Below are 23689 nucleotides of genomic sequence, written 5' to 3' on the forward strand. Positions count from 1 at the left end.
CGGGTGGTGCCAGTTTTGTCATTTTCCACTGACTGTCTGCTATTGTGCTAGTGTGGCTTATTCTATGGTTGGTTATTCCATGTTTTCACAATCTCTTTAGTAATTCATTAGTCAGACAGACAATGATTGTTTACCATCTCAATGTGATGTTGAATTTAGACAATGAAAATTTAAGTATTTGTACATGATGAGGTATACTGTACATTGTTCTGTTTGTTGTATAAGCTTAACATACATATTGCGTATGTAGCAAACATGTTATATTTAGAATAATACTGTCACCTACTGGCGAAATCCCATATTACATCACTGTTCATTCTCAAGGAAGAAAATCTATATAATAAGTGAGAAACTGTGTTTGTCGGTTTGTCCTTTATGCACAGCCAGAGTTTTGTACCTAGCTCCACCAAATTTGGCATGGTGGTGTAGTCTGACCAGGAATAGGTTTTTGCTAAGGTTTGAACTTTGTCAGGGCCACAAACTGTCACATAATTCTATAAAATGGGACACTCTTAAAGTACACAGGTTCTGGGGCTGAGGGGCTGGCTTCATACACACACTGGGCTTTATTCAGAGGCGGCCGTATGGTCTACGACCGCACGGCCACCTCGCTGTTTGCCCAGTGCGCATGCGCACGAAGGAGCCGGCTCCTTCGTGCGCATGCATGAGACCCTCTACGACCGACAGCGCCGGTCGTAGCGGGTCTCTTTCCAAAGGGGGCAAGCTGTCAATGTTGATTGACAGCTCGCCCCGTTTGGAAGGCGGGCCGGGGGGTGGCAGGCCAAACGGAGGCGTTCCCATGGGAACGCCTGCCGTTTGGGGGAGGCCCCACTGACATCACTAGTGATTGTCAGTGGAGAGCTTCCGGCTCTGACAGAGCCAGAAGCTCTCCGGGGCTTACGACAAGTGAGACCCTTCCCTAGGGTCTCGTCGTAAGCCCCGATGGTCGCGATGGTCTAAGACCATCGCGACCATCACCCTAGCGGTCGTTAGAGCTGTGGGTGTAAACTCACAGCCTAACAACCGAAACCGAGGTGGCCGGTCAGGATGCAAGCGGCTGCCCAGTTTCTGAGCGACCGCTTGCATCCTCCGACCGCCTCTGAATGAGGGCCACTGTCACACTCTCATCTCTTCCAAAGTACTGTGTTATATCACTTTTCCAACAGCCGCATACATGAAAGACAAGGTTAGTCATCCCTCTGTGTTTGCATGATAAACTTTGACATTATAAGCATTTTACTCACTGAGGGGTCTATTTACTAAGCAGTGTTAGGAAACAGAGTGAAAAGTGATAAGAAAGTGATAAGGTGCCAGCCAATCAGCTCCCAACTATCATTTTTCAAACACAGCCTGTAAAGATGACAGTTGGGAGCTGATTGGCTGACACCTTATCACTTTCTTATCACTTTTCACTCTGTCTCCTAACACTGTTTAGTAAATATACCCCTGACTCATCTTACAGCAGCCACCCCGAGTGTCTTCACAGAGTGCCTGGTGGGCTCATGAGCAGCTCAGCACTTGATACATTCAGACAGCAGTGGCAGACAGCATAATCAATCCATAATATTGGATACTGCCAAAGCTTAGCAGACGTATATTACAAACAGCAGGGGAGATTGATCTAAGCCAAACAGTACAATGGCAAGTGGGCCCCTTTCTGTCTGGGAATGGAACTCCAGTCTCATCATTCCCCCTAATGGCAGCCCTGCTGAGTGGTCTGCAGAGTGATTTCAGGGGTAATTCAGCTGTGGACTCAGTGACAGGGATCACGCAGATTCATGATTATTGGAAATCTGCGCATACGCCTGACCTGTACAGCACATGTGCAGTACGGGTCTGCTGTTGTTTCTGGATAGGGAGGGGGTGGCAAAGGCCTCAGTTTCCCTAAACGGAGGCATGCCGCCATTGGGAGGAAGTGGAGAGGCCAGGAACTCCGTTGGCTGATCATCTACGGCAGCCAGCTTGCATGACCCCAGGGTCATTCAGCTGGCCATAGGGATCACAAATGATCCGATGCTGCATCCTTGGACGCAGCTTGGATCAATAATACATGCAGGAGACGTGACGCCTCCTGCTGCATTACCATATTACAGCTATCGCAGCAACATGCTATTTATATTGTATATGCAATCCAAAACATGCCAGATCCAATTCTTCCAGCAAAATAATGCTCTACCTCATTTTCTGATCTTGATTTGGCATGCAAAAGAGAGTCATGACTCATTGAGCTCGGTACCCCAAAATTCTGTTATGTCGGATTTAGCCAAATCTGAACTACTCATTTCCAAGTTATGTTTCAAGTTCCCATATGATTTAAACTTTTAAACTACTAAGTCTACCACAATAGGTGTCACAATACGCATATTAGAGGGATGGAGTTCTATAAAAATGAAGGAAGAAAAAAGTAAGTGCCTTAAAATAGTCTTAAAATGAATGCCATAACCTATAGAAAACACAACTACTTTTACTTAGACTTTATAACCAAAGAGTGGTGGTAAGAGTCAAACTTGCCTACTCTTCTGCAATATCCAGGAGACTCCCTAAATTTGGAGAGTTCTCCCAGATTCCGGGAAGAACAGTTCTTCTCCTGTATTACTTCCACTTCCCTAGCGTAGTGTGCAAGGCTTGATAAATTGAAGAATTGCAGTACTGCACAGTGGGGGTGGGGCCCATTGCAGCCCCATGTAAAAGTAGTGGTATTTTTTATATAGAATTTGAAGTTAATTTTAAACATGTTTGGTACAATTTATTTTTATCCGCTTTTTCAGATACCCCCAAGGTTTTGAATGGTATATGAACTTTTACACTTATTTCTGCTATACTATGTAAGTAATTTTCTATCAGTCTCACTCTGAGAAACATGGAACATGTGAACCAGTTAGACTAAAATAACTGTCAGCAATACTTTAAATTTTGTGTTATAGAGCAGGTATATGCTTAAAGGGATTTGATGTAGAAGTGTGTATTGGAAATCTGATGTGGTAGTTTCTGTGATTGTGCTTATTTGCTGAAGTAGCCACAGGCACTTCTAATCATACAGTACGTTCATGTTGAGAAGAAATCATACCGCAGGACCACAAAGGTGAAAATAGCAAAAGAGCAACACAGTTCTAATACAACATGCATTAAAACTAGAAAGGTAAAGATTTTCACTCATCCTAATCAAAAACAGGGTTAAATAGCCATCAGCAGTTAATAAAAACCTCACTACTTATATCAAATCAATATCACAGAGAATAAGCCTATCACAATAAATGTTTTTACCGTGCTTCTGTAGAATTTTCACTGTTACAAATGTAGAAGCTGTCAAATTGTTTTCTAACACTGCAAATGAATTACATTTCTGCATTCTACTGCTACTACGAAACAAACTGTTTTCATTGGGTGTTTGCCAAACCGTTATACTGAAATTTACTGCAATACATTTCTCTTTGAATGGCTCATAGTATGTATGTCAGAAGTATGCAATGCATGCACACTAGGCTTTGTCAATCAAATTATTATATTCACAATCCAGTTTAAATAAATTAAACACAAGCATCAGTGATCTAAATGGAGGAAACTGTCAGTCACTTGCAGAAAAATCATATAAAGATAGGGACTGCTTGGCCACAGGCTTCACTTGGAGTTTTTTGAGGATCCAGTGGCTTGTGGGCGCACTTGAACCTTTTTTTATTGTTTTTATTGTGTTTTATAATTATTTGAAGTTGAACCCAGGTACAGTTCTGGCCTAATAGTAGTGTTTGCTCAAATATTATCCAGCTCCATGGCAAATGGAACTTCTCCTGCTTCCCAGCAACCAACCCCTTCACAATGCCTCAATAATGCAGATTGCAAATCGCAATATGTATGGGCTCAAAATACTGCTATTCACTAACAGGCTTCCATTAGTGAACCATTATTTGACTAGTATGGCAATCACAGTTATATGGTACATGATGTAGTGAAAGTGTTTTAGAAAGCCCCTTCACTCTCTCTGCTCTGTCCTCCCCCTCTGACTTCACATGACATGTTGAGAGCTGTGAGCCTGTGGCAGACAACAACCTCCAGATAGATTTTGAAAAAGAGATAAAGATTTGAAGAACATAGTTGAGAAAAATGGCTATCATATGCATGCTTAAAACTTATTTAACTTGTTATTTAACAAAAAAAGTATGTGTGATTACTGATTCAACTGCACGACAAGATATTTTAGATTTGGAATTGTATCCACATTTAATTACCTAAAATATCCTGAAAATAGACTTTCTGGGATAAAAATTAAATAAACAAAACGTACTTAAATGAATTAGAGCATATAAAAAAGTATTCAATAATTTGAATTTTATATTAGCCAAATATATGATCAGGTTCCAATACCAGTATCCAAATACTAACATATATATATATATATATATATATATATATATATGTATATATATATATATAAATATATATATATATATATATATATATATAGGATATTGCTCCAATTTCCTTATGTTATTGGCCAGAAACAATTAGCCAAATCAAATATACATTTAATTGAAAACAATAAAGCTGCAAGCAAATTCAGTACCAAGTAAGCCCTCTCCCCAACTTGAATTGTATTATAAAGCCATGTCTGTGCAAAACTGCCTGTTGTTTTAAAGTAGCAGCCATAAAAAAGACAAAACCAGGTCATTTTGCCGTTTAAATGCTGCTACTTTAAAACAACAGGCAGTTTCGCACAGAACTCGCTGATGCCTGCAGTCTGCAGGCTAGTACATTTACCCCCTAGTATTAAAATATGGGTTAAATGAACTAAACCTTGGACAGAGAAAATGTGGATAGAGATAAAGTACCAACCAATCAGCTCCTGTCATTTTTGATTGGTTCGTACTGTATCTGTCACCACTTTATCTCTCTCCAAGGCTTCGTACATCTCCCCTAAGGTATTACAAAAGCAGTTCAACTATTTTGGACTATAGCCAGAAACACCCAATTCAAAGAGGAAAACTAGTTATGTAATTAGCTTACAGTATTTGTGTCAAAGACCCGACAGACAACACATCTGTGAAATTCAAATCAATTTCCCTTCTAAGGTAATAGCTATATTAAGGTTTGTCAAGACAGAAGGACGGTAATAAACTTGTGTAATTTCTGCCAATTATCAAGAACGTGCAGTTTAGTGGAATCTATATGCTGGCTAGATGAATACATAAATACAAGCTACCTATACACTTACCAGGGAAAATATGAATCTTCACAGCACATTTCATCAGAATTCATGTTTATAAATAACCTCTGTGCAGAGACGCTAGAAACTAGGCATATTCCTGAATGGGTAATGTCATAAAAATATCATATTGCATTTTCAAATGTGTGGGTGGTTATGACCTGTTTAATGGGGAATCTAGGTTTTCTGAGGTACCAGAGAAAAGATATAGAAGATATAGAAGGTAAAACTAATTGGACTAAATCATAAAAAAATATCCTCCCCATATTAGCATTGCCCCTCTGAAAGGTTTCTCAGGGGAACATGTTAAAGACTTCCCTGAATGTTATGAAAAATTGTCAGTTCTGGTGAATCAAATAAGAGGTGACCATCTTATTCTGCCTTGTTCCAGACTTTCAGACATTATGAACTATGTATTTCTGTAATCTTTATACTTTATTATCTTTATATTATTTGTATTTTATTTCACTATATCCAATTCATAAATTTGTTATATTTAATACAAGAAGATACTGTGTGTATATTAAATCTAAAATTCTATGAAGAAATTGATTGATTGACCATTGTAACCAAGTCATACTGTAGCCTGACTATATTAAGTATGCTAAGGAAGGCTGTGGTAATCCTTTGAGGTGTGCCTCAGCAAAGTCTGTATCATGTGTGCATGCTAGATAAATGCAGACATCATGTGCAAACGCATCATAGGGAACTTTTTTTAGCCTAACAGCCCTGCAAACAGAACACAAATGTCAGACATTTTTTTTAAAAGTTCTACATTCATTTGTTTGTTAGTATTTATGAAAAGAATATCATGCCCCCCAGCAGGATATAGTCACCATCCCGACCGCCAGCATCCCGATGGTAAGTATTAGGGTTAGGGGGAAAGTTAAGTTTAGGATTAAGGGTCAGGGTTAGGTGAAAGGCACTAGGGAAAGGTGGGTTAGGACTAGGGATCAGGGTTATTTATGACACTTACCTACTTGTGTCGGGATTCTGACTGTCGAGATGCTGCTACTTACCTACTTATGTCGGTATTCTGACTGCCGGGTTCCCATACCCAGCTCCTAGTTGTGCACATTTCAGAAGGCTAGTCAAAATTTGAGGGCTCTGGCTTGCTGTCCCAATTAGGACTGCATTTTCCCAACAGGAAAGTTGAGAGTCATTTCTCATTCACTAATGCTCTACATATTCTGTAATAGATTAGGGCAACTTAAATGAGATGGATGCCTCCAGCCGAATCACAATATTAATAGTGCTTGGCCTGCAGGCTTGGCAGCAATGGGTTGTACCTGGCTGAATAGGGTGTCCCAAAATTGGGCTTGAAGTCATATTGTTTCTATATTGTGTAGACATCTCTATTTTTATGATATGGAATCGTTTAAGCTGAAAGTTAAATGATGTCTCTTTGCTTTGGATATAATGGTATTTAAGGTTTAAGTACTGTTACTGGAATTCTTGGAATTCCTTGTACTATAGTATGTGCAGCTTTGCCTTAACATGGCTAATCTGTAATTCTTTATATACACGAGCCATATGAGAATTTAGAATAACTGGTTATCAATGGCATCTAATGACTACAAGTCACAGCATAGTGTGCGCAGTGCACTACATGGAGAACTTCTATTAAATTGACAACAATTTTAATATGCATGTGTGCATGTAAAGACCATTTAGATGCTTGATTTTATATTAAGGAGGGGTGAGGGCGGAGGGATGTAAGGGGGTGGATGAAATAAAAAAAAAAGAGATGGGGAAAATCTCAGTGTAGAGTAGAATAGTAAATCCCACCTCAAAGTAATCTAATAAACAGTGTTCTAACGATGTAGGAGGTGGAAGACTCTTGAAATAGGACCACATTGCTAAAGTTTTGTAAAATGAAGTGAAAGAGCTCCTCAATATATTGATCATGTTCTGAAATTTGTATGTGTTCCAAACTATTTTCTTAAAGACAGGGAGCAGCTCTGAACACATACCTCACAACTGAATTTAGATGCATAAGGAGATCAGTAATGGAGAGAGGCAGGAGAATATCTAGGCTCTGAGAGATGTCTATGGTCAAGGAGCTGGCCTCACAACTACAGACCACAGTGTCAGCATTATACAACAGGCCCACCATATACGGATGAAGGAGACATTTGGAAATATCTTATTTAGTCTAACTGGCACAAGATGCTCAATAAGGAATGCATTTTTTGCACATAGAATAAATGGTTTAAAACACTGCAACAAGTAGACCATATAGCAAGTGTCTGGTATGTGAACCTGTCATCAATCAGATACATTTGAGTACTGGAAGGCATCTCAAGGTCTGCAGATGGATGGAAATACCGTAAACTATTTTTTTCTTGCAACTCTTTCAATCGCCAACTACACTTATTTTACGCTTACTCTGAATCATCCCCAATATTTGCAAATTGTTATTCATGCAAAATTGATATTTTTCATTTTGACAAAGTACATTTAAAACAATGTATTTCTGAAAAGCACACATTTTCTTTGATAAGAAAAAATAAGTTTCGATACATTTTACAGCTATCAAATTTACTCTTGTTAAAAAATTATGTTTGTTTTTATATAACAAACAGATTAAACAAGTGCCTGAAGTATATATGGAAATGTGGAATAGCAAGTGTATGCACATATTTTACAAAGTTAATTATTTGTATATTCTTTTTTTTTTAAAGCAAATATAGGAACGTTTGCAAACACAATGTTCTGGAAAAGTTAACTTCAGCTGAATACTGTTATTGTGGGAATATAAAAGAATATATGAAGAGATAGTAATGACCGCTATGGGTTAGCTGGGATACCATGACCATAAAACAGAACTTCTTTATAGTTTTGAGTGCGCTACATAAATTCTGCCTTCTAGTTATATGTCTATGTGGAATCATATATATGATGGCTTTGCATAGTGACAGCTTGGTATGGCTGATTATTTAATTTTAACATAGTGACAACCCTAAACGCAGGTTAATATCCAGAGAACAAATGGGTAATGCTGGAACAAATGATAGCATAATAGGAGATATGTTACAATTTTTGTTTGAGAAAGAGCAGTCTCCAACTAATATTACTTTATTGGTAGCTAAAACTTAAATGAATGATTAAATTGCTAATTCATTTTTATCCTCTTTTAAGCACTCAATAGTAATTTTATTTTATATCAGTATGTTACTTGAGATCGTGTTTCTCCAAGCTGCAAACCAGTACAACAAATGGGTTATCCGGCATTAATATCCAAAGTTTACTTCTACAAGATAAGTTTTTTGAGGATCTATAAATAAAATGTATTGTATGTATGAGTTTCGCTGTCACTATTGCAATCTAACCTCCTACCACATTACAAGCACATCTTTCATGAAATTTTAATGTTCTCTTTTTCATATACATAATCACTCAGTTTTGCAGAGCAGCAATTTAGGAGAAAAATTAAAAATATAGTCCTGATGCCCAGGGCTGGTGCTACCATTAGGTAGCTTTAGGAGGCTGCCTAGGGCTGCCAGCCACTGGAGGGCGTCGCTGAGTCCACAAAAAAAGAAGAAGGATGTCTCTTTTAGTCCCGGCCATGACTATTGTTGACCAAGACTGACACAGGAACTCCCCCAATCCCCAGCACTGCACTCTCACTTGTTAGGTGGTAGAGTATGCAACAGTGGTGGTATTATCAATTGGGGGCAGTGTTATAAGGCATAGTATGATTTTGTTGCTCTGCTGTGTGGCATATTAGTTTGGGATATTTCTATATAGTATATTATGAATTTGGGACACTGCTGTGTGGCATATTATAAATTGGGATCACTAATATGTGGCATATTATGAATTTGATGGAGAAGGGGCAGTGGGTGAAATGTTGCCTAGGGCGCCCAGAAACCTTGAACCAGCCCTGCTGATGCCAACTCATTAGATTGCAACATCAGGACAATATTACGTAGGGTACTTTGTATGTCTGAAGCAAAGCAGTTTTCATTCCAGAGAGATCTTTCGGAAACTGCCTTTTCATTCTTCTGCCAGTTAGACTCACCATCTTATATGGAATTATCAGTTACACCCCAATGACTTTATGAGTGGTTGAAGAGAGTCATTGTAGATCGCATAACACTGGTCCCCACGCTCTTGCCCTATGAATTGCTGTTTCTGCCAGCAAGTAGACAATTTCCAGATGGAACTGAGGTTAAGCACTTGCAATATTTTTACCGTATTATTTTTTAAAATTATCATTCACACATATCACGTTGTAAAAACATTTTGTGAAGACTCATCCTTGTCATTACCATTATTTTTAGATCCATTAAAAAAAACAAGTCCATAAATTCACAAGTGATATATAACTTTAAAAGAGTATATTACTATTAAGTATTAAGTATAATTCTAAAGCTGATAAAGTTGGTTTATTTATAAACACATGAACTATGTACAGTATGCACATAGACAGGAATCACAGGCAGCACATTACAGATCTTGGCTCAGCAGTCTTCTCACCTTTAAAATTAATAAGAATGAATTACACTATTTAATTAAAGGGCTCAGAAGGAGTTCCTAATTCAACAAATGAGTTCCATGCACTGCATGCTCATCAAATGCAATATAATTTAGTAACTAGCTAATTAATTTGTAATTGACAGCACTGTCCCATTGCAAAGGCCTTGTTTCATTTGGCGAACTCTCAGTAGCTTGTGGCCTTGTGCTCTTCAGACTAATCACATTAACAAAGCATAAAGCTGTAACTATATATATGCACTCAGAGTGATTTTTTTGTTAATATTTTGTAGAACAAAATACTGTAGCATTATTATTTGCAAAACTATTTAGATGAAGCAAACATTCAAAAGTTTTAAATGTTTAGCTTTAACCATAGCAGCCCCTATTGTGTTAAAGCTAAAGTTTTTTTTTTTTTTTTTTTTGATCACTTTTAGGGACCCATCCAATCATATTATTAACTATACTTCCCTGAACCATAGTTACTGCTCCCAAATCTATTCCAGCTCAAAACCTTAACAATATGCATAAATGCAAGCCATACTTGCCTACCCAGTACCACTATCCACCTACTCTCGGTTTTCGTCAGTTGTTCCGTCCTGGGAGAGAAGACTATAAACATTTGCTTGACAGTTCTTTAAAGTGGCGGTGTTCTAAAAAGATTGTATACACCATTTAGAATTAATTTTGAGATCCATTTATAATGTTGCCTGAAAATAAAAGACTGACTTTAGTTGGCTCATAGAATCCTGCAACACCAAGGCTTCGGGATTGTCAGCTGTATAGCTTCTTATCAACTGTATCTAAGACAAACACTGTCCCTGGACTCCCCCAAGTGACAGTAATTAGGTCAGGGTCAGATTATCAAAACCAAAGAGAAGTAACATTATTTTTTTTCAATGTGCTGAAATTTCTTGCTAGTGACAATTTCTTTGCGCATTTGTGTGAGTACCTCTATGAGTCTGCCAGGAACCTTTGCATAAAATAATTGCTTTACTCTAGGCAAGAGTGCTCGCTACTTTACACACCGTAGTCTGCACCCGTTCCAACCACAGTAATCACTCCTCAACATTGCCAGGCAAATCAGTATTAACTCAGTAGTGGATGTGTGAGGAAAACAAATTGTAGTTAATAGAAGTCTAGATTCTAGATGGGGACACTGGCATCTAACAGCTCACAAAATAAACCATTACTGGCAAACTAGTTTCTGAGCATTATTATAAAAGCATGTTATTGTATTTGCTACACTAAGTGAATCCATTAAGTGGTTTTACATGAGTTCCAGTAAGAGAAATCTCAGCAAACAAGAATCAAGTAAGAAGCTGCGGAATATACAGTGTAGCACATAGCAAAAAGCAATAGCACTTAATGGACAGAGTTAAGAAACAATTCATTTTCATGACATGAAAGAAAAATAAGTGAAAATTTGGAATTGTATTTTAAATGATATATTTTTGTTAGAGGGAAAAATCATTTTATTTCAATACACTTTATATGTGAGAACACATTAGCTGGGGGGAAAAAAGAAACTGTTTAAATTGTGAAAAATCAAAATAACACTCGGGCGTTCTACTGCAGCATAGTAAAATGCATAATTGGACAAGAAACACATTTGGTAATATAATAATAGAACATTATTCCGCTTTGCAGCTGCTGACTAATGAAGTGAAAAGTATCCTTTAGTTTTAACATTTCCACATATTGATCATGATTATTCAGACAGCAGGCATGTTCTAGCATTGCCCGTTTGTTCTAAAAGTCAAACTCAGTGTGAAACATGCATTCATGATTTGTACTTTCAAACTTTAATTTTTTGTCTTAGTTGTTGGCTTGCTGTTATTGTTCCTATTGCATAGAGCACTCACGTTCCATGAACTGATGCTTTGTTGCCTGCCCGCACAAAGAGCTGAGCCATGACAGATAGCCTTGCAGTAGAAATTTCCTTGGTGTAAAGCAATGCAAATGCTGTGTGAATGGTGCCGAAGGCAAAGGCTTGCAAATTTCTAAGAAGTATAAATCTACTTTATACTGTATGTTGTCTAACAAAGCAGCAATCTTTCTATAATGATATTTTACCTTCAACTAAGCTTAAATACGTTACTGTTCTATATTTATCACCATGTCCTCCAGATGTATTCCTTTCATAATGAATATCAAATTTTCATTGCTCCTACTGTACTGGTGTGAAGTACAATTGGTAAGCTTAAGTCCCTACGTATGTATATTGAGCTTAAATATATATTTATTTTTTCTAATATGCACATGATGTGGATTGAGTCAGAGCCAGATTATTCATAAGGCAACCTTGGATCCGACATAAGGCCTAGGGGGCACGGCCTCAGATTGCACTCACTCACTTTGTGACAAATCTTTATACTCCATAGATCCCAATGGGGTGATAATCAGGCTCTGGGTAGAGAGGAAAGGGAGAAACCACTTTTCCAAAACAGGTTAGTTCTCTTTAAAATTGCAACAAAAGAGAAAACTGGACCATCATATCCTTCAATGCAACCATTCTTCAATATGAAGATGGGAGAAGTGAAATGTCAGCTCATAGGGCTAATTGCCAAATAAAACACTGAAAGTGGCTTTGCACTTATTATTAGAAACTGTTACTTTATGTAACTAGTTCCTATAGCAATACAAGTATATTTATAATACCAGGTTGTGTGCTAACATTTATACAAACGAAAGCAATGATGTGTTTAATATAGTTAAACTTTTTACTGATCTCTAGCAGACTGTTAAATTATAGGCTATGCACTAGATAACTATTTAGCAAATGTCATATTGATTGTGGAACACATATAGGGGCATTAAAAATTAATTTTACTATTCTGCTTACCTCGTCGAAGCTGCTGCTCTTCTGTAAACTCCAGGTCAAGCATGAGATCATCTTCATCTAATTCACAGGACCCCAAATTGTTTAACACATCCTGGTGAGAGAGACAGGTAGATGTTAAAACATCCAAAGAAGCTTTAGACTGGCCTCACACATTTAACGAATAGTCAGATTTTACATTAACGCTGCCACTAGGGCTCCATCAACGTGATAACAAAAATCTCTTTCTGGACACAGATGCATTACACTATTTTATGCAAGCAACCATGGGATCAGCATAACAAAATTACAAAACAGGCATTTGGGGACGATACACTGTAATAAGGTTATATTTACATTTACAGTTGTATTCATCAGGCATCGTGGTAGATATCTGTGTAAAAATGTAATATCCAGTCGTTGTGTCTAAAACCTTAAACTGTGATATGCTGAAGACATACAGTTCTGTATCTTTCAAAAATCCAGTTAATTTGGAGCCCACAATGTTAGTGAGACTAATGTTATACATGAACGTTTTTCATAATTAAATTTGATAGATTAATTAAAAAGCAAGAAAAAATAACATAAATGGCCACAAAAAGTTATATCATAATAGGGACATTAAACACAGTCAATAACGAATATCTTAGGAAAAGTTACAGGTTATGCCATGATAAGTAGGTAACATACCATCCACTCCTTCCCTGCCACCTCAAAGATTATTTTGCTAGAATTACTGTATATACAAATGGATTCAATTCTGTTTTAAACAAGAACATATCAGGCATCTAACAAAGAGTGTGGGAGTGGGGAATTAGTGCCCCACCACTATTAGATGTAGAAATTATAATCCTGTTAGTTTTGATGCCTTTCAGAGAAATAGAGGAATCCAGAATCCTCTCTTGGTAGACATACAGTAAAGGTGCCTACACACTTGGCGATGTGCTCACAATGTACGATTTCCCTTGAACTCTCCCCCGGCAGCTCCCTGGCAGTCCTACACACGATTGTCCAATCTGCCTTAAATCTATCGTACATCCAGTGCAAAGTGTCCCAGATTGGCAAATCTGCCCTACAGCACGGCATATCTGAAGATGCGATGTGTGACCAGCGGGGACGCGCATTTGCATTCGTGATCATGAGTGGGGACTCAGGATTTGGGCATTTTTTACACGTTCTGTTGTTCCAATGTGTCGGAATCGGCCAGTTCATGTAAAAAATCGCCAAGTGTGTAGGCACCTTAAGAGAAGGACAATTATCCTGAGCACATGTTAAACCAGATTAATGTAAAATATATGTAGTCTAATCCAACAACAAATAGTGGAATAAAAAGTCTCTTTATTAGTAATCCAAAAAGTCTAAAATTGGTTTCAATGTCCTTCTAGTACATATAGTACACGTTTAGATTTGACCAAGAGTGATGAACTTAATTTATAATCATATTGATGCATTTCACGAGTCAATAAATGCAGGTTCAGCAGCGGTATAATCAACATACAGTAACTTTGTACACACAATAGATACCAGTCTAAGGATAATGAACAAACCTCCAAATAGGAAAAAAATATTCCAATATTGCTGTTATACTTCTTTTTGCCCCACCATTCCAAAAAGTATAAAAACATCTTTCTTTAATATCCCAAAATGGAAATGCGATCCAAACCGACAACCATCTCATATATTAGATACAGTTCCCAGTATCAAACCTTGAAAAAAAATCAATGAAATATGTAATAAAAATAATGTCTTTATTTAAAAACAGAAGTCCATATGTGTATTCCTTGAGAGTGTCCCTCTATGACTTACATTGTATAGTGGTAACCAGCCAAAAAAGATAATAACAGCGGAGCTCACCGGACCTGTGGGAACCAGATGTAACATAGACTTGTGGATGGTAATGTCCCGGGACTGAACTGCACTTAATCTGCTAGGTTTCCTGCCTGTCTTCGCTCTCCTTGCACATACAACTCGCCTCTGGCCTAATCCCTGCTTGTTACTGTAGTAAGAAACATTTCCCTCTGCTGCAGACCAGATCCACCTGCTGCCGATGCGTTTCTACCCTTAGCTGGTCTTTGTCAAGACCAGCCTTTCAGAATCAGACAGACTCAGTCAGATCCAGCTGCCTCAGGCAGCAGCACCCTTCTCTGTCCAGTGCCTGCCCCTCTTCCAGCCTGAGCTAACTTACTATAGACAGACATACTCTCGTCTGGTGGTGGTCTGACTGTCTCAGGCCTGGAAGTAGGAGTTGGGACTGTCCCTGCTGCAGTGCCTGTGCCTAGCTTCTCCTGTCCTGATGCCTGATGGGCGCTGGGCGGTGGTATATAGCGGAGATGCAGCTGTGAGTTGTTACTCATAACTCCATAAAGGCCCATGCGAGGAGTGGCCACGGCTGGGCATGTGTGGAACCGGTAGCTGCCGCACCTGGCCGGTGGCGCAGTCACTATGCTGCTGCCAGCAGCCACAGAGCCCTGGGATGCCCCTAAGGCATTCCAGATGCCCTAGGCATTTGCTTAGAATACCTATGCCTAGGGCCGGCTCTGCATCCCAAATATACCAACTTCAGCTGGCAGGTCCTGATTTGATGGCACTGCACCACAGTCGGCTTGTTTGTAGTGTTTTGTAAAATGGGAGGGTGACCAGGGACAGCCTAGCACTTCTGAAGTGCTAAGCAAAACCCACCAGTTGCATGGCTACATCTTCTTTGATGCAACCAAGTACCTATGTCCTGATTTGGAGTTACCTAATATATACAGTATTCTACTGCCCTGAAATAAGTGAAGAAAAAAAGAAGAAAAAGGGCTCTTGTATGCTAAACATGCAAAATACTATGTAATGATGGGCAGTACAAGCTGCCAACATATATGTTAAGGGGATGCATTTAAGATCCGGGATGCCATCTGCCGGAACTGGAATTCCAATCACAGAGAGAACACTGGCGACGGAATCCTGACTGAGGATGCCATCCCGATCATAAAAGATAAGTATCAGCCGCGGGGTGGGGGAGGATTAGGTTTAGACACCCCAGTGGGAGGTTAGGGCTAGGCTCTAGACAGGGGGGGTTAGGTTCAGGCACCACCGGGGGAAGGTTAGGGTTAGGCACTAAGCGGGGAGGGTTAGGGTTAGGCACTAAGGGGGTTAGGGTTAGGCACTAAGGGGGTTAGGGTGCGGGGTAGGGAAGGTTAGTATGAGGGTGCAGGAAAGGTGGGTTAGGACAGGGGAACATTACTCACCGTTTTTGAACCATCGGGATGCCGCTGTCAGTGTACTGACAGACGTCATCCCGTCCATCGGTATTTCATACCAATTCCATTTTAAGTCTGTTATTAAATAAGAACACAGCAACAGATAGTTATCACAGCACATCATAAAAAAAACTATATATCACTACACATCTACACTTTGGACGCTGCCACTGGCTTCGGCATGAGTAGAAAACAGTGCTGACCATGCCTCTGTTTTCTGGAACACTCACCATTGCCACCCCCAAACACCAGCCAGCAGTTTTGAGGTACTACGACCGACAGCTGCACATGCACAGTGTGGCTCCTGATCTACAAACATTGGAGATTTAAGTAAATATCAGATATGTGTAAATCTTACTTATTTCTTCATTACCTCATAATAATCTTCCACGCTTAGATTGTGGTCATCTACTAACATATGATAAATATAGTTATGAACACAATAGCCCAGCTCTGGCAGTTTTACAATCATTTCATGGATTACATAGAAACAAAGTCATGTTCTTTAATTAATATAAATATATGTTATTAATAAAGCAGAAGAATTTTCTTTGCCAGCTAACTAGTTATTAACTCATATATTTTCTATATACTTCAAATTATATCTGGCATCTGTTTTTTTCTTAATAAACTTTTATACAGTAATATCCTTGTGGAATATGGATTCTGCTGCAGAGGGTGAAATTCCCCTATTAATCTGTGCAGGGTTTCTGCTCTGTTTTGTAAAAAGATTTGTAATTATATGCAAGTTCATTTTATCTGCATTGAAACAAACTGCAAGTTATGGCATAGCTATGTAGCATATAAACACTCATTATTAAATAAGAAACATTAGCAGTACTTTGAATTATGTCTTTCATGTCATAATAAAAAGTGCAAGTAGTTTTACTGGTTCAGTGTTGGACTGGGGCATGAATGCAGTGGTAGTCGCCCAAGCTTGAGAGGTATGGCCAGTCTCCAGAGGGGGGTGGCCAGCCACCACAGAGGGAATAAGCCAACCATTATAGAGGACATGCAAAGAGCAAGGGCCGTTTATAAAGGTGTGTCAGGACCACACACTATGATTGACAGGAGGGCTAATCTTGGTGTAGTTTCCATTGAAACAAACCAAGCATCCAAGTTCTTCCATGATCCTGCTCCACCAAGTTACTGACCCCTAGAGGAGGGGGTGGGGACCTCAGATCGCTGGAGGCCAGTCCAACCCTGTTTGTGCTTCCTAGTCAATTAGCTATACTAAGGGCCCTATTTATCAACATTTTTTTACTAAAATATTGTGAAAACAGGTGTTTCCACTCCATTTTCACAATATTTAAGTAACACAAAATTGTACTAAAGGCCAATTGGAGGAGAAAACACAAATTTCTCCTCCAAGTCCTTCATTTCACATTTTTTTAGCTAGCAGATCGCATTTCCCATAATTGTAAAGGGACCTGTGATCTCCTGAAATTTAGTAAACTCAAATTGTTAAAAAATAACGGAGGGAGCCTGTGTGATAATAATGCCACCTTCAGCTGGCATTAAGCAGGCTCCCTTCAGTCTGCAGATGCGATCAGTATGTATTTATCTTAGGGAGAGAGCAGAGCTCTGCAACTCCAGCCCCTTTCCCACACTCCCTCCCTCCATGCTCTGTCTGTGTTTACACTAGCTGCTGTCCACACCAAAGAAACTGTGTGCTGCTGCAGAATCACTTGCAAGTTAGAAGGTCATGCAGGATCAAAGAGAGAGCCAGCATGGACAGGAGGGAGAGACCCGATAAGGCTCAAAGAGACAGTCAGCGCTGGACAGGAGGGAGAGACCTAACATGGATATGTGCTCTCATATCCACAGGTCTCTCCCTCCCGTACAGTGCCGTGGCTTTCTATTTGATCCTTGAAGTTGCGCATGGCCGTTCTAATAACGACACATGCGAGTAACAGGATGTCTATCGCAAATGCGATTAGACAAACTACAAGAAGGGAGAGTGATTTGCCCGGACAGGGCTTTACCGCAAGCTCTGTTCCGGCGTGCGAACTTTGATACATTCATGTTATAATTACAATTATCACATTGCGATTTGAATCGTTAATATCACTTTAAAAATGCAATTATATTGCGGATTTTAATAAATAGTGACCAAGAACTGACTGGCAAAAGTTAGGCTGGGGACAAGCACACATGCCTGACACATGAACAGCGGCTGCTTTTAGTTACAGAGCACGGGCTGATTTATCAAAGGGAGAAAAGGCAATTTACAACAGAAAATGTGCATTTCGTTAAAAGTTTCTATTAATTTATAATAAGTCATATTTTAAAAAAATATATACATAACTTTACTCGTGAAATGCTCCCTCCCTACACAAAAGAAAAGGCTGCAACGTTACCAGCAAGTATTGCTTTCTTGCATTGGTTTAATCAGTGAACCCATCTCTCTTCTGTTCCTCCCTATAGAACACAGTTTCAGAAACAATATTGGTCTTACAGAGCTTACATAGCTACGGAAGCCTTGAAGGACAGTATCCTGCAACTGTTGAAAAAGAGTGACATGACCCATGGATGTGTCCCACACAACACATTACTGTCCACATTAGTAACCATCCCTGTATCTTACCAGGAGCAGTCACAGACCACGCATAGGGCCTGATTCAGCAGTGCATGCAAGTGCACTGCTGATCACAGATTATCGGGAATCTACGCGTGCGCAGGACCCATTCTGTGAGTGTGTAGAATTGGTCCTGCATAGTCGCATACAGACCCTTGACAGAGGTCGCAGTGCTGGGATCGCAAATGCAGCAGGGGGCGTTGGTACCGGCAGCTGAACAAATTTCCCCCCAGGAGTGCCTAATCCTAACCCCCCCCCCTTCCCTGGGGGAAATGCACATACCTACCCAGCCTTGCTGTTCTTCGCACCTGTCATTTGCTTACTGCCTAACTATTGTGCCCTGCATTGCAGGTGTTTTTTTTTACCTCTGTCTTCCCCAAAATTCCTATTTCTGTCCTTCCACCTCATCTGTCCCTCTCATCTCCCTCCTTCCCCTCCTCCCCATACTTACCTACTCTCCCGCATATTGTGAGTCCCCCACACCCACAGAACAGTAGGTGGTCAACCCACACCCCACCCACTTCCTAGTGAGGTTGGCAGGACAGGAAGGATAATGGATCCATTGGGAGGGGGCAGGGGAAATATGTCATGATTCTAATAGGGTCTAATGATGTGAGGCATCTGGCCCCATCCCATGACATGTCATATTATATGCATCTCCTCTCTGGCCTTCAGCAATGGTAGGCAAATAAGCCCTTCTCCCTGTCTGTCTCTCTCATCTCTCTCCCCCATCTGTCTCTCACCTCTGTTCCCCATAAGCTTGTCACTCTCTCATTTCCCTAACCCTCCACCTTAATCTCTTTCTCTTTGTCAGAAATGTATCAAACTTTCTAAAGAGGAAAAGTGAAATGTTGCCCATAGCAATCTGTTATGTACACTCCAATTTCTAACTGTTGTCCATAACTTTGTCGAGATCGTCACTCACTTGAGCCTGCATGATATGGGTCTGACATAGAGTTAATAATAAAACAACCACCTGGACTGTCTACATAAATTATTACACTCCCCAGCATCTTTTCCACTTACTATTAAGTTATCTGCCATTACTTAAGTAGTTTACATGTGCTACTCACACCAAATAGGAAATCCCAGTTGTCATTAACCAGAAAAATAAACTGTGGTACAGATATGTAGCATGTATTAACCGAATAAACAGATAAAATGGATCCGATAAGAATCACAGAGACCAATCTTAATAAATTAAGTTTAATATGAGAAAGATAATCACAATGCTTAAAGCATATACAAAAACAATTAATAAGAATGACATACAAAGATAGTCTTAGGTAAATACATTTCTTGTAAGCAAAAAGAAAAAAAAAACATTTTCACTTACACAAATCTGTTTGCGGGGAGATGCAAGAAAATGAAGCAATTCCAAATTCAGGTTTGCTCCCAATAATTTAATTGTATATGGCAAATCTGTTATACAGCCACCCTTCTGCTGACTCACAGGCTTCTTCAGATGGTAATTAGGTTTTATGGCCATTGGTCCAGAGCATGTTGTCACTCAGGTATGGAGGGGTGACACTTCCCAGGCCAACCTCATGTTGGTGAGAGGGGCAAAGATGGAATGTGTAAGACCCCATAATTTTACCATTAATCTGCCTTTTGGACCATTTTCTGGCAATCCTAATGGGATTTACACAAATCTGCAAGCCTCCACCCAACATAACATCTTCTCAGACAAATAATTAGTCCTGCAGCTGGACATTACACATTCAATTGTCATTCACTGGTCACCATGCTGGTAATTTAAAGAAGTTACCTTAATAAATATAAAGGGCAACATATTAAGTTATGATACAAAACATAATCATGACACAAGCAATCAGCTTCTAGCTATCATTCATCAAGTACATTCTATAAAATGATTGCTAGAATCTAATTGGTTGCTGTTGGCAACTTCTTTACCTTTAATCTTGAGATTGTTTGATACAGCTCTGCCTTAGTCATCTCTAGACACTGTGGGTCTGAAGTTGGGAGTAATGCAGGAAAGAGCAAGTAACTTTGTACCTTGGTGAAGCCGTGTTGCACTAGAGTTGGGGCACATATAAAGGGATGTAGTCAGGGTGCGGGGAAGGGAGGTTAGGCACCATGGGGGGGATTTAGGATTAGGCACCACCCTCAGAGTCTTAAGGTTAGGCATCCCCAAGGGAGGGTTAGGGTTAGGAGGGGGGGAGGGGAGGGTTAACTATACTTACCAGCCGGCATCAGAATTTTCTGCTGCCGGGCTTCCAGTGTCTGGATTTGAACCGGCAGCTTTTAAGCCGGCGGTATTTCATACCCAACCCGATATAAAATGTTGCTATGCAGAGCAGTGGTGAGACTCGGAGTACTCTCCTGAACTTTCCCCACCCCGCATGACATTGCGACCCATGGGTGGGAATGCCCGCCGTAAGCGGGACAGTTAAGAGGTATGGCACTATATATTTTGGTCATCAAAATATATTTGTTTTTGTTATTGTGCTTTCTGTTTTTTCTCATGTCTCATGTTCTTTCTTGTTTTTTTAAATGTTTTACTTCAAATGTATATTATACTATATATTAAATGTGTGTTTACAAGGTTTTCAGTCACTTTCATTTCATTCTATACAACAGTATGTTAAAATAAGCTTTTTATTTTTCACTTACCGGGGATATCAGTATGATAACCACGACAAATATAGCACAACACTTTTCCCCTGACTAAATAAATGCTAGACAGAGTGAGCTGAAAGTCTACAAAGTGAGTTTTGAACATTTGTGCTGGGGATAAATAAACATAGGCAAATGTATTTTAATGACTGCTGCTATAGCTCGGAGAATCTCAGCAGTAGCTTCAATGACATTACTGTTGTGGGTACCTCTTGCTGCCTTTAGTTCATTCTGCTCTCCATTGCTTCAGGTATTTTAAGTTTTATCTGCACAGTCAAAACACTGCACCTTCATATTCCACCAGAATTAGTTTTGCAAACATACAGAATACAAATGTATGTAAATACAGAGCTAGAAGTGCTATTCACTCTGGAGGACATATTATGGATTTTGTGAAACTAAAATGATTCATATATGCCACTTGAGCACAAAAGTTCACCAATCTAAAAGCTGTTTCTAATAGACACAGTCCCAAGTCCCCTCCACCCACACAATAATGTATTGTTCTCTGTTTCAGCTTCTCATTACTAAGAAGAAAATGCAGGCATTTAATTTTCTTTCAAATAGTGATCCATTAGTTATTTCTTGAGTACTGACTGCCTCTATCAAAACATCTAGAGTCGCCAAACTCTTTATTGAACACTCAATACACAACTTTAAGAGTCCGGATAATAGTAAAACTTTATTGTGTGTTTAATAAACCAAAACTGCTCTATGGATTTCAGTTGATTTCTAAGGAAGCAAGTCTGTTGTTCAGTCACCACTCCACAATGAGCTGCCTAAGCCTACAGTACAGTATGATTAATGACAGCAACATAGAGTGCACTTTCCCGTTCATCATTATCAACCATATACTATTTCAGAATGATCTTTCATTAAACATTTGCACCTTTTAAACTACAGCAACAAATCTCCGTAAAATAATATTTTTTTTGGTCATTAGAAATGGGCCTCTGATTTAAAATTTTGAATGTAAAGAACAGATCACAGGCTCCAAGAGTTTTCCGTTTGGCCAGAGAACGTGCGTTAATACTTTCCATTGTGACAGGCCACTGTACCGTAATCCAATGTGTAAGGTCAGCTTTTTTATTATATTAAATCCGTGAGCCAAATCTTTCCGGAAAATGGAGCTCTGGAGTTAATGAGATAGCTTGTTGTCTGGCAGGTATTATACCAATTATGTTTTAAGTGCACACAGATTAATTGCTGTTTGCTTAAGTCTCTATTTCCTCTTGGAGGACAGTGGTGATGGGCATTGACCCAAGTTGTTAACAGTTTAGTAAAATCCCTCCATTTGTACTGAGCATAGACATAAATAATTCTCAGAAAAATCTACCTGCTGAATCTTCTACAAGAATAGTATTAGCAGATATAATGAGCACTGCCAAATACACCAGGTTATATGTACTAATTACTTTATATCATATTGCTTTTCAAGTCTCTTCTTAAAATTTGGGCTTGTTTTCAAAAGACATTGATCTATTAATTTAGCATGTTGACTTCTTATATTTTGCAATAAAATTTAAGCTTGATAATTGGAAACAGTGCTATGGCAAAGAGTTTTATTTTAAATAAAATATGTATCAGATTCATTAAGTTCTATATCTTTAGCTTACAAGAAAAGAGTAAAAATATAGCCCAAAATATAGCGCATGATACCCTAAAGACCATAAGAAAGTTTCCTTTTCCTTGCCCATTTCAGTAATCTAGACTTGTGGACTGAGATACAGGGATAAAGTGCCAAGAAGAAGGTCACAAGGAATGGAGACTAGGATTGAAAAGAGTCTCAAGTAAATCTTTATTTGTTATTTACTGAGCTACAATTTCTCCAGGTGTATCTTCAGGGTCTCCGGAAACATGGAGCTCGCTGCATGTTCCCGGTGATTTTTGTACTGGGCCTGGTCAAATTACAGAGAAAATGGCCACTGCACCATTTTCCCAGTGATTTCTGCAGTGACGTCAATGCGGGACTCTGGTAAGGTGAGTATTAAACATGGGTGCAGGGTCTGCACCCATTATAGATACGCCACTGCTATTAGGGGAACAGAACAGTACAGCTCTGAAGTATTTTTGTTTATAAACAATGTAGCTTTTTATAGAGTTGCATGAAAATTTATGCTAATGACAAAGTAGGGAGTCTCCGTACCTCTCATTTTGGATGCAGAAAGTAAATGTTGTTGTTGAAGCTGGAGAGTGCTACAGGACACATAGCATGTTGATTCCTACAGGGAGGCTTCATGTCCCTAACGAAGATGGCCATCAACCTTACTTCTGCGCATCTGTGGCACCATCTTGTCACTGTGTTAGAGACCCTGTGTTACCGCCTAGAGATGCTGATACCGCTTTCCATCCTGCACCGCTAGCCACATACAGTCACTGGCTGGTGATCTGTATGCTTCGCTCCATGTATTGAGTCTGTGTATGCATAACAGAGTAAAGCTGGACATTTCACATTGCTGCAGAGGGTTGCATCCACTCTGGGTGTATCTACACTCTGCTATACACCACCAGTTGAACACACATATTCCAACAGCGGTAACTTATAAAACACATCAAAAAAAATAAAGGGAAACTAAAAGAGAACACAAACAGGAAAAAAAAAATAATGAAAATAAAAGTAATAAAGTGATAAATAATAGTTCTTCTTATTCAGAAATCGCATGAGAATAATTTTCTTACATCATGCAAAACAGCTTAAAGGACTAATTACTGCCCCAGCAGTTCATGCATTAATG

General features: G+C 39.2%; 1 protein-coding gene across 3 annotated transcripts in view; it reads right to left on the reverse strand.

Annotated features, from left to right (window-relative positions):
- The window catches only part of CCSER1 (coiled-coil serine rich protein 1), a 913125-nt gene that overhangs the window by 618881 nt on the left and 270555 nt on the right, over positions 1–23689 (reverse strand). For all 3 annotated transcript variants that reach the window (XM_088464471.1, XM_088464470.1, XM_088464472.1), the window contains exon 4: positions 12522–12612. In XM_088464471.1, coding sequence (XP_088320597.1) covers positions 12522–12612 — 91 coding nt within the window. The remainder of the gene's footprint in view (positions 1–12521; positions 12613–23689) is intronic.

The sequence above is a fragment of the Taudactylus pleione genome, unplaced genomic scaffold, assembly GCF_031769625.1.
Source record: "Taudactylus pleione unplaced genomic scaffold, aTauple2 ptg000055l, whole genome shotgun sequence".
In the NCBI taxonomy this organism is placed as follows: Eukaryota; Metazoa; Chordata; class Amphibia; order Anura; family Myobatrachidae; genus Taudactylus; species Taudactylus pleione.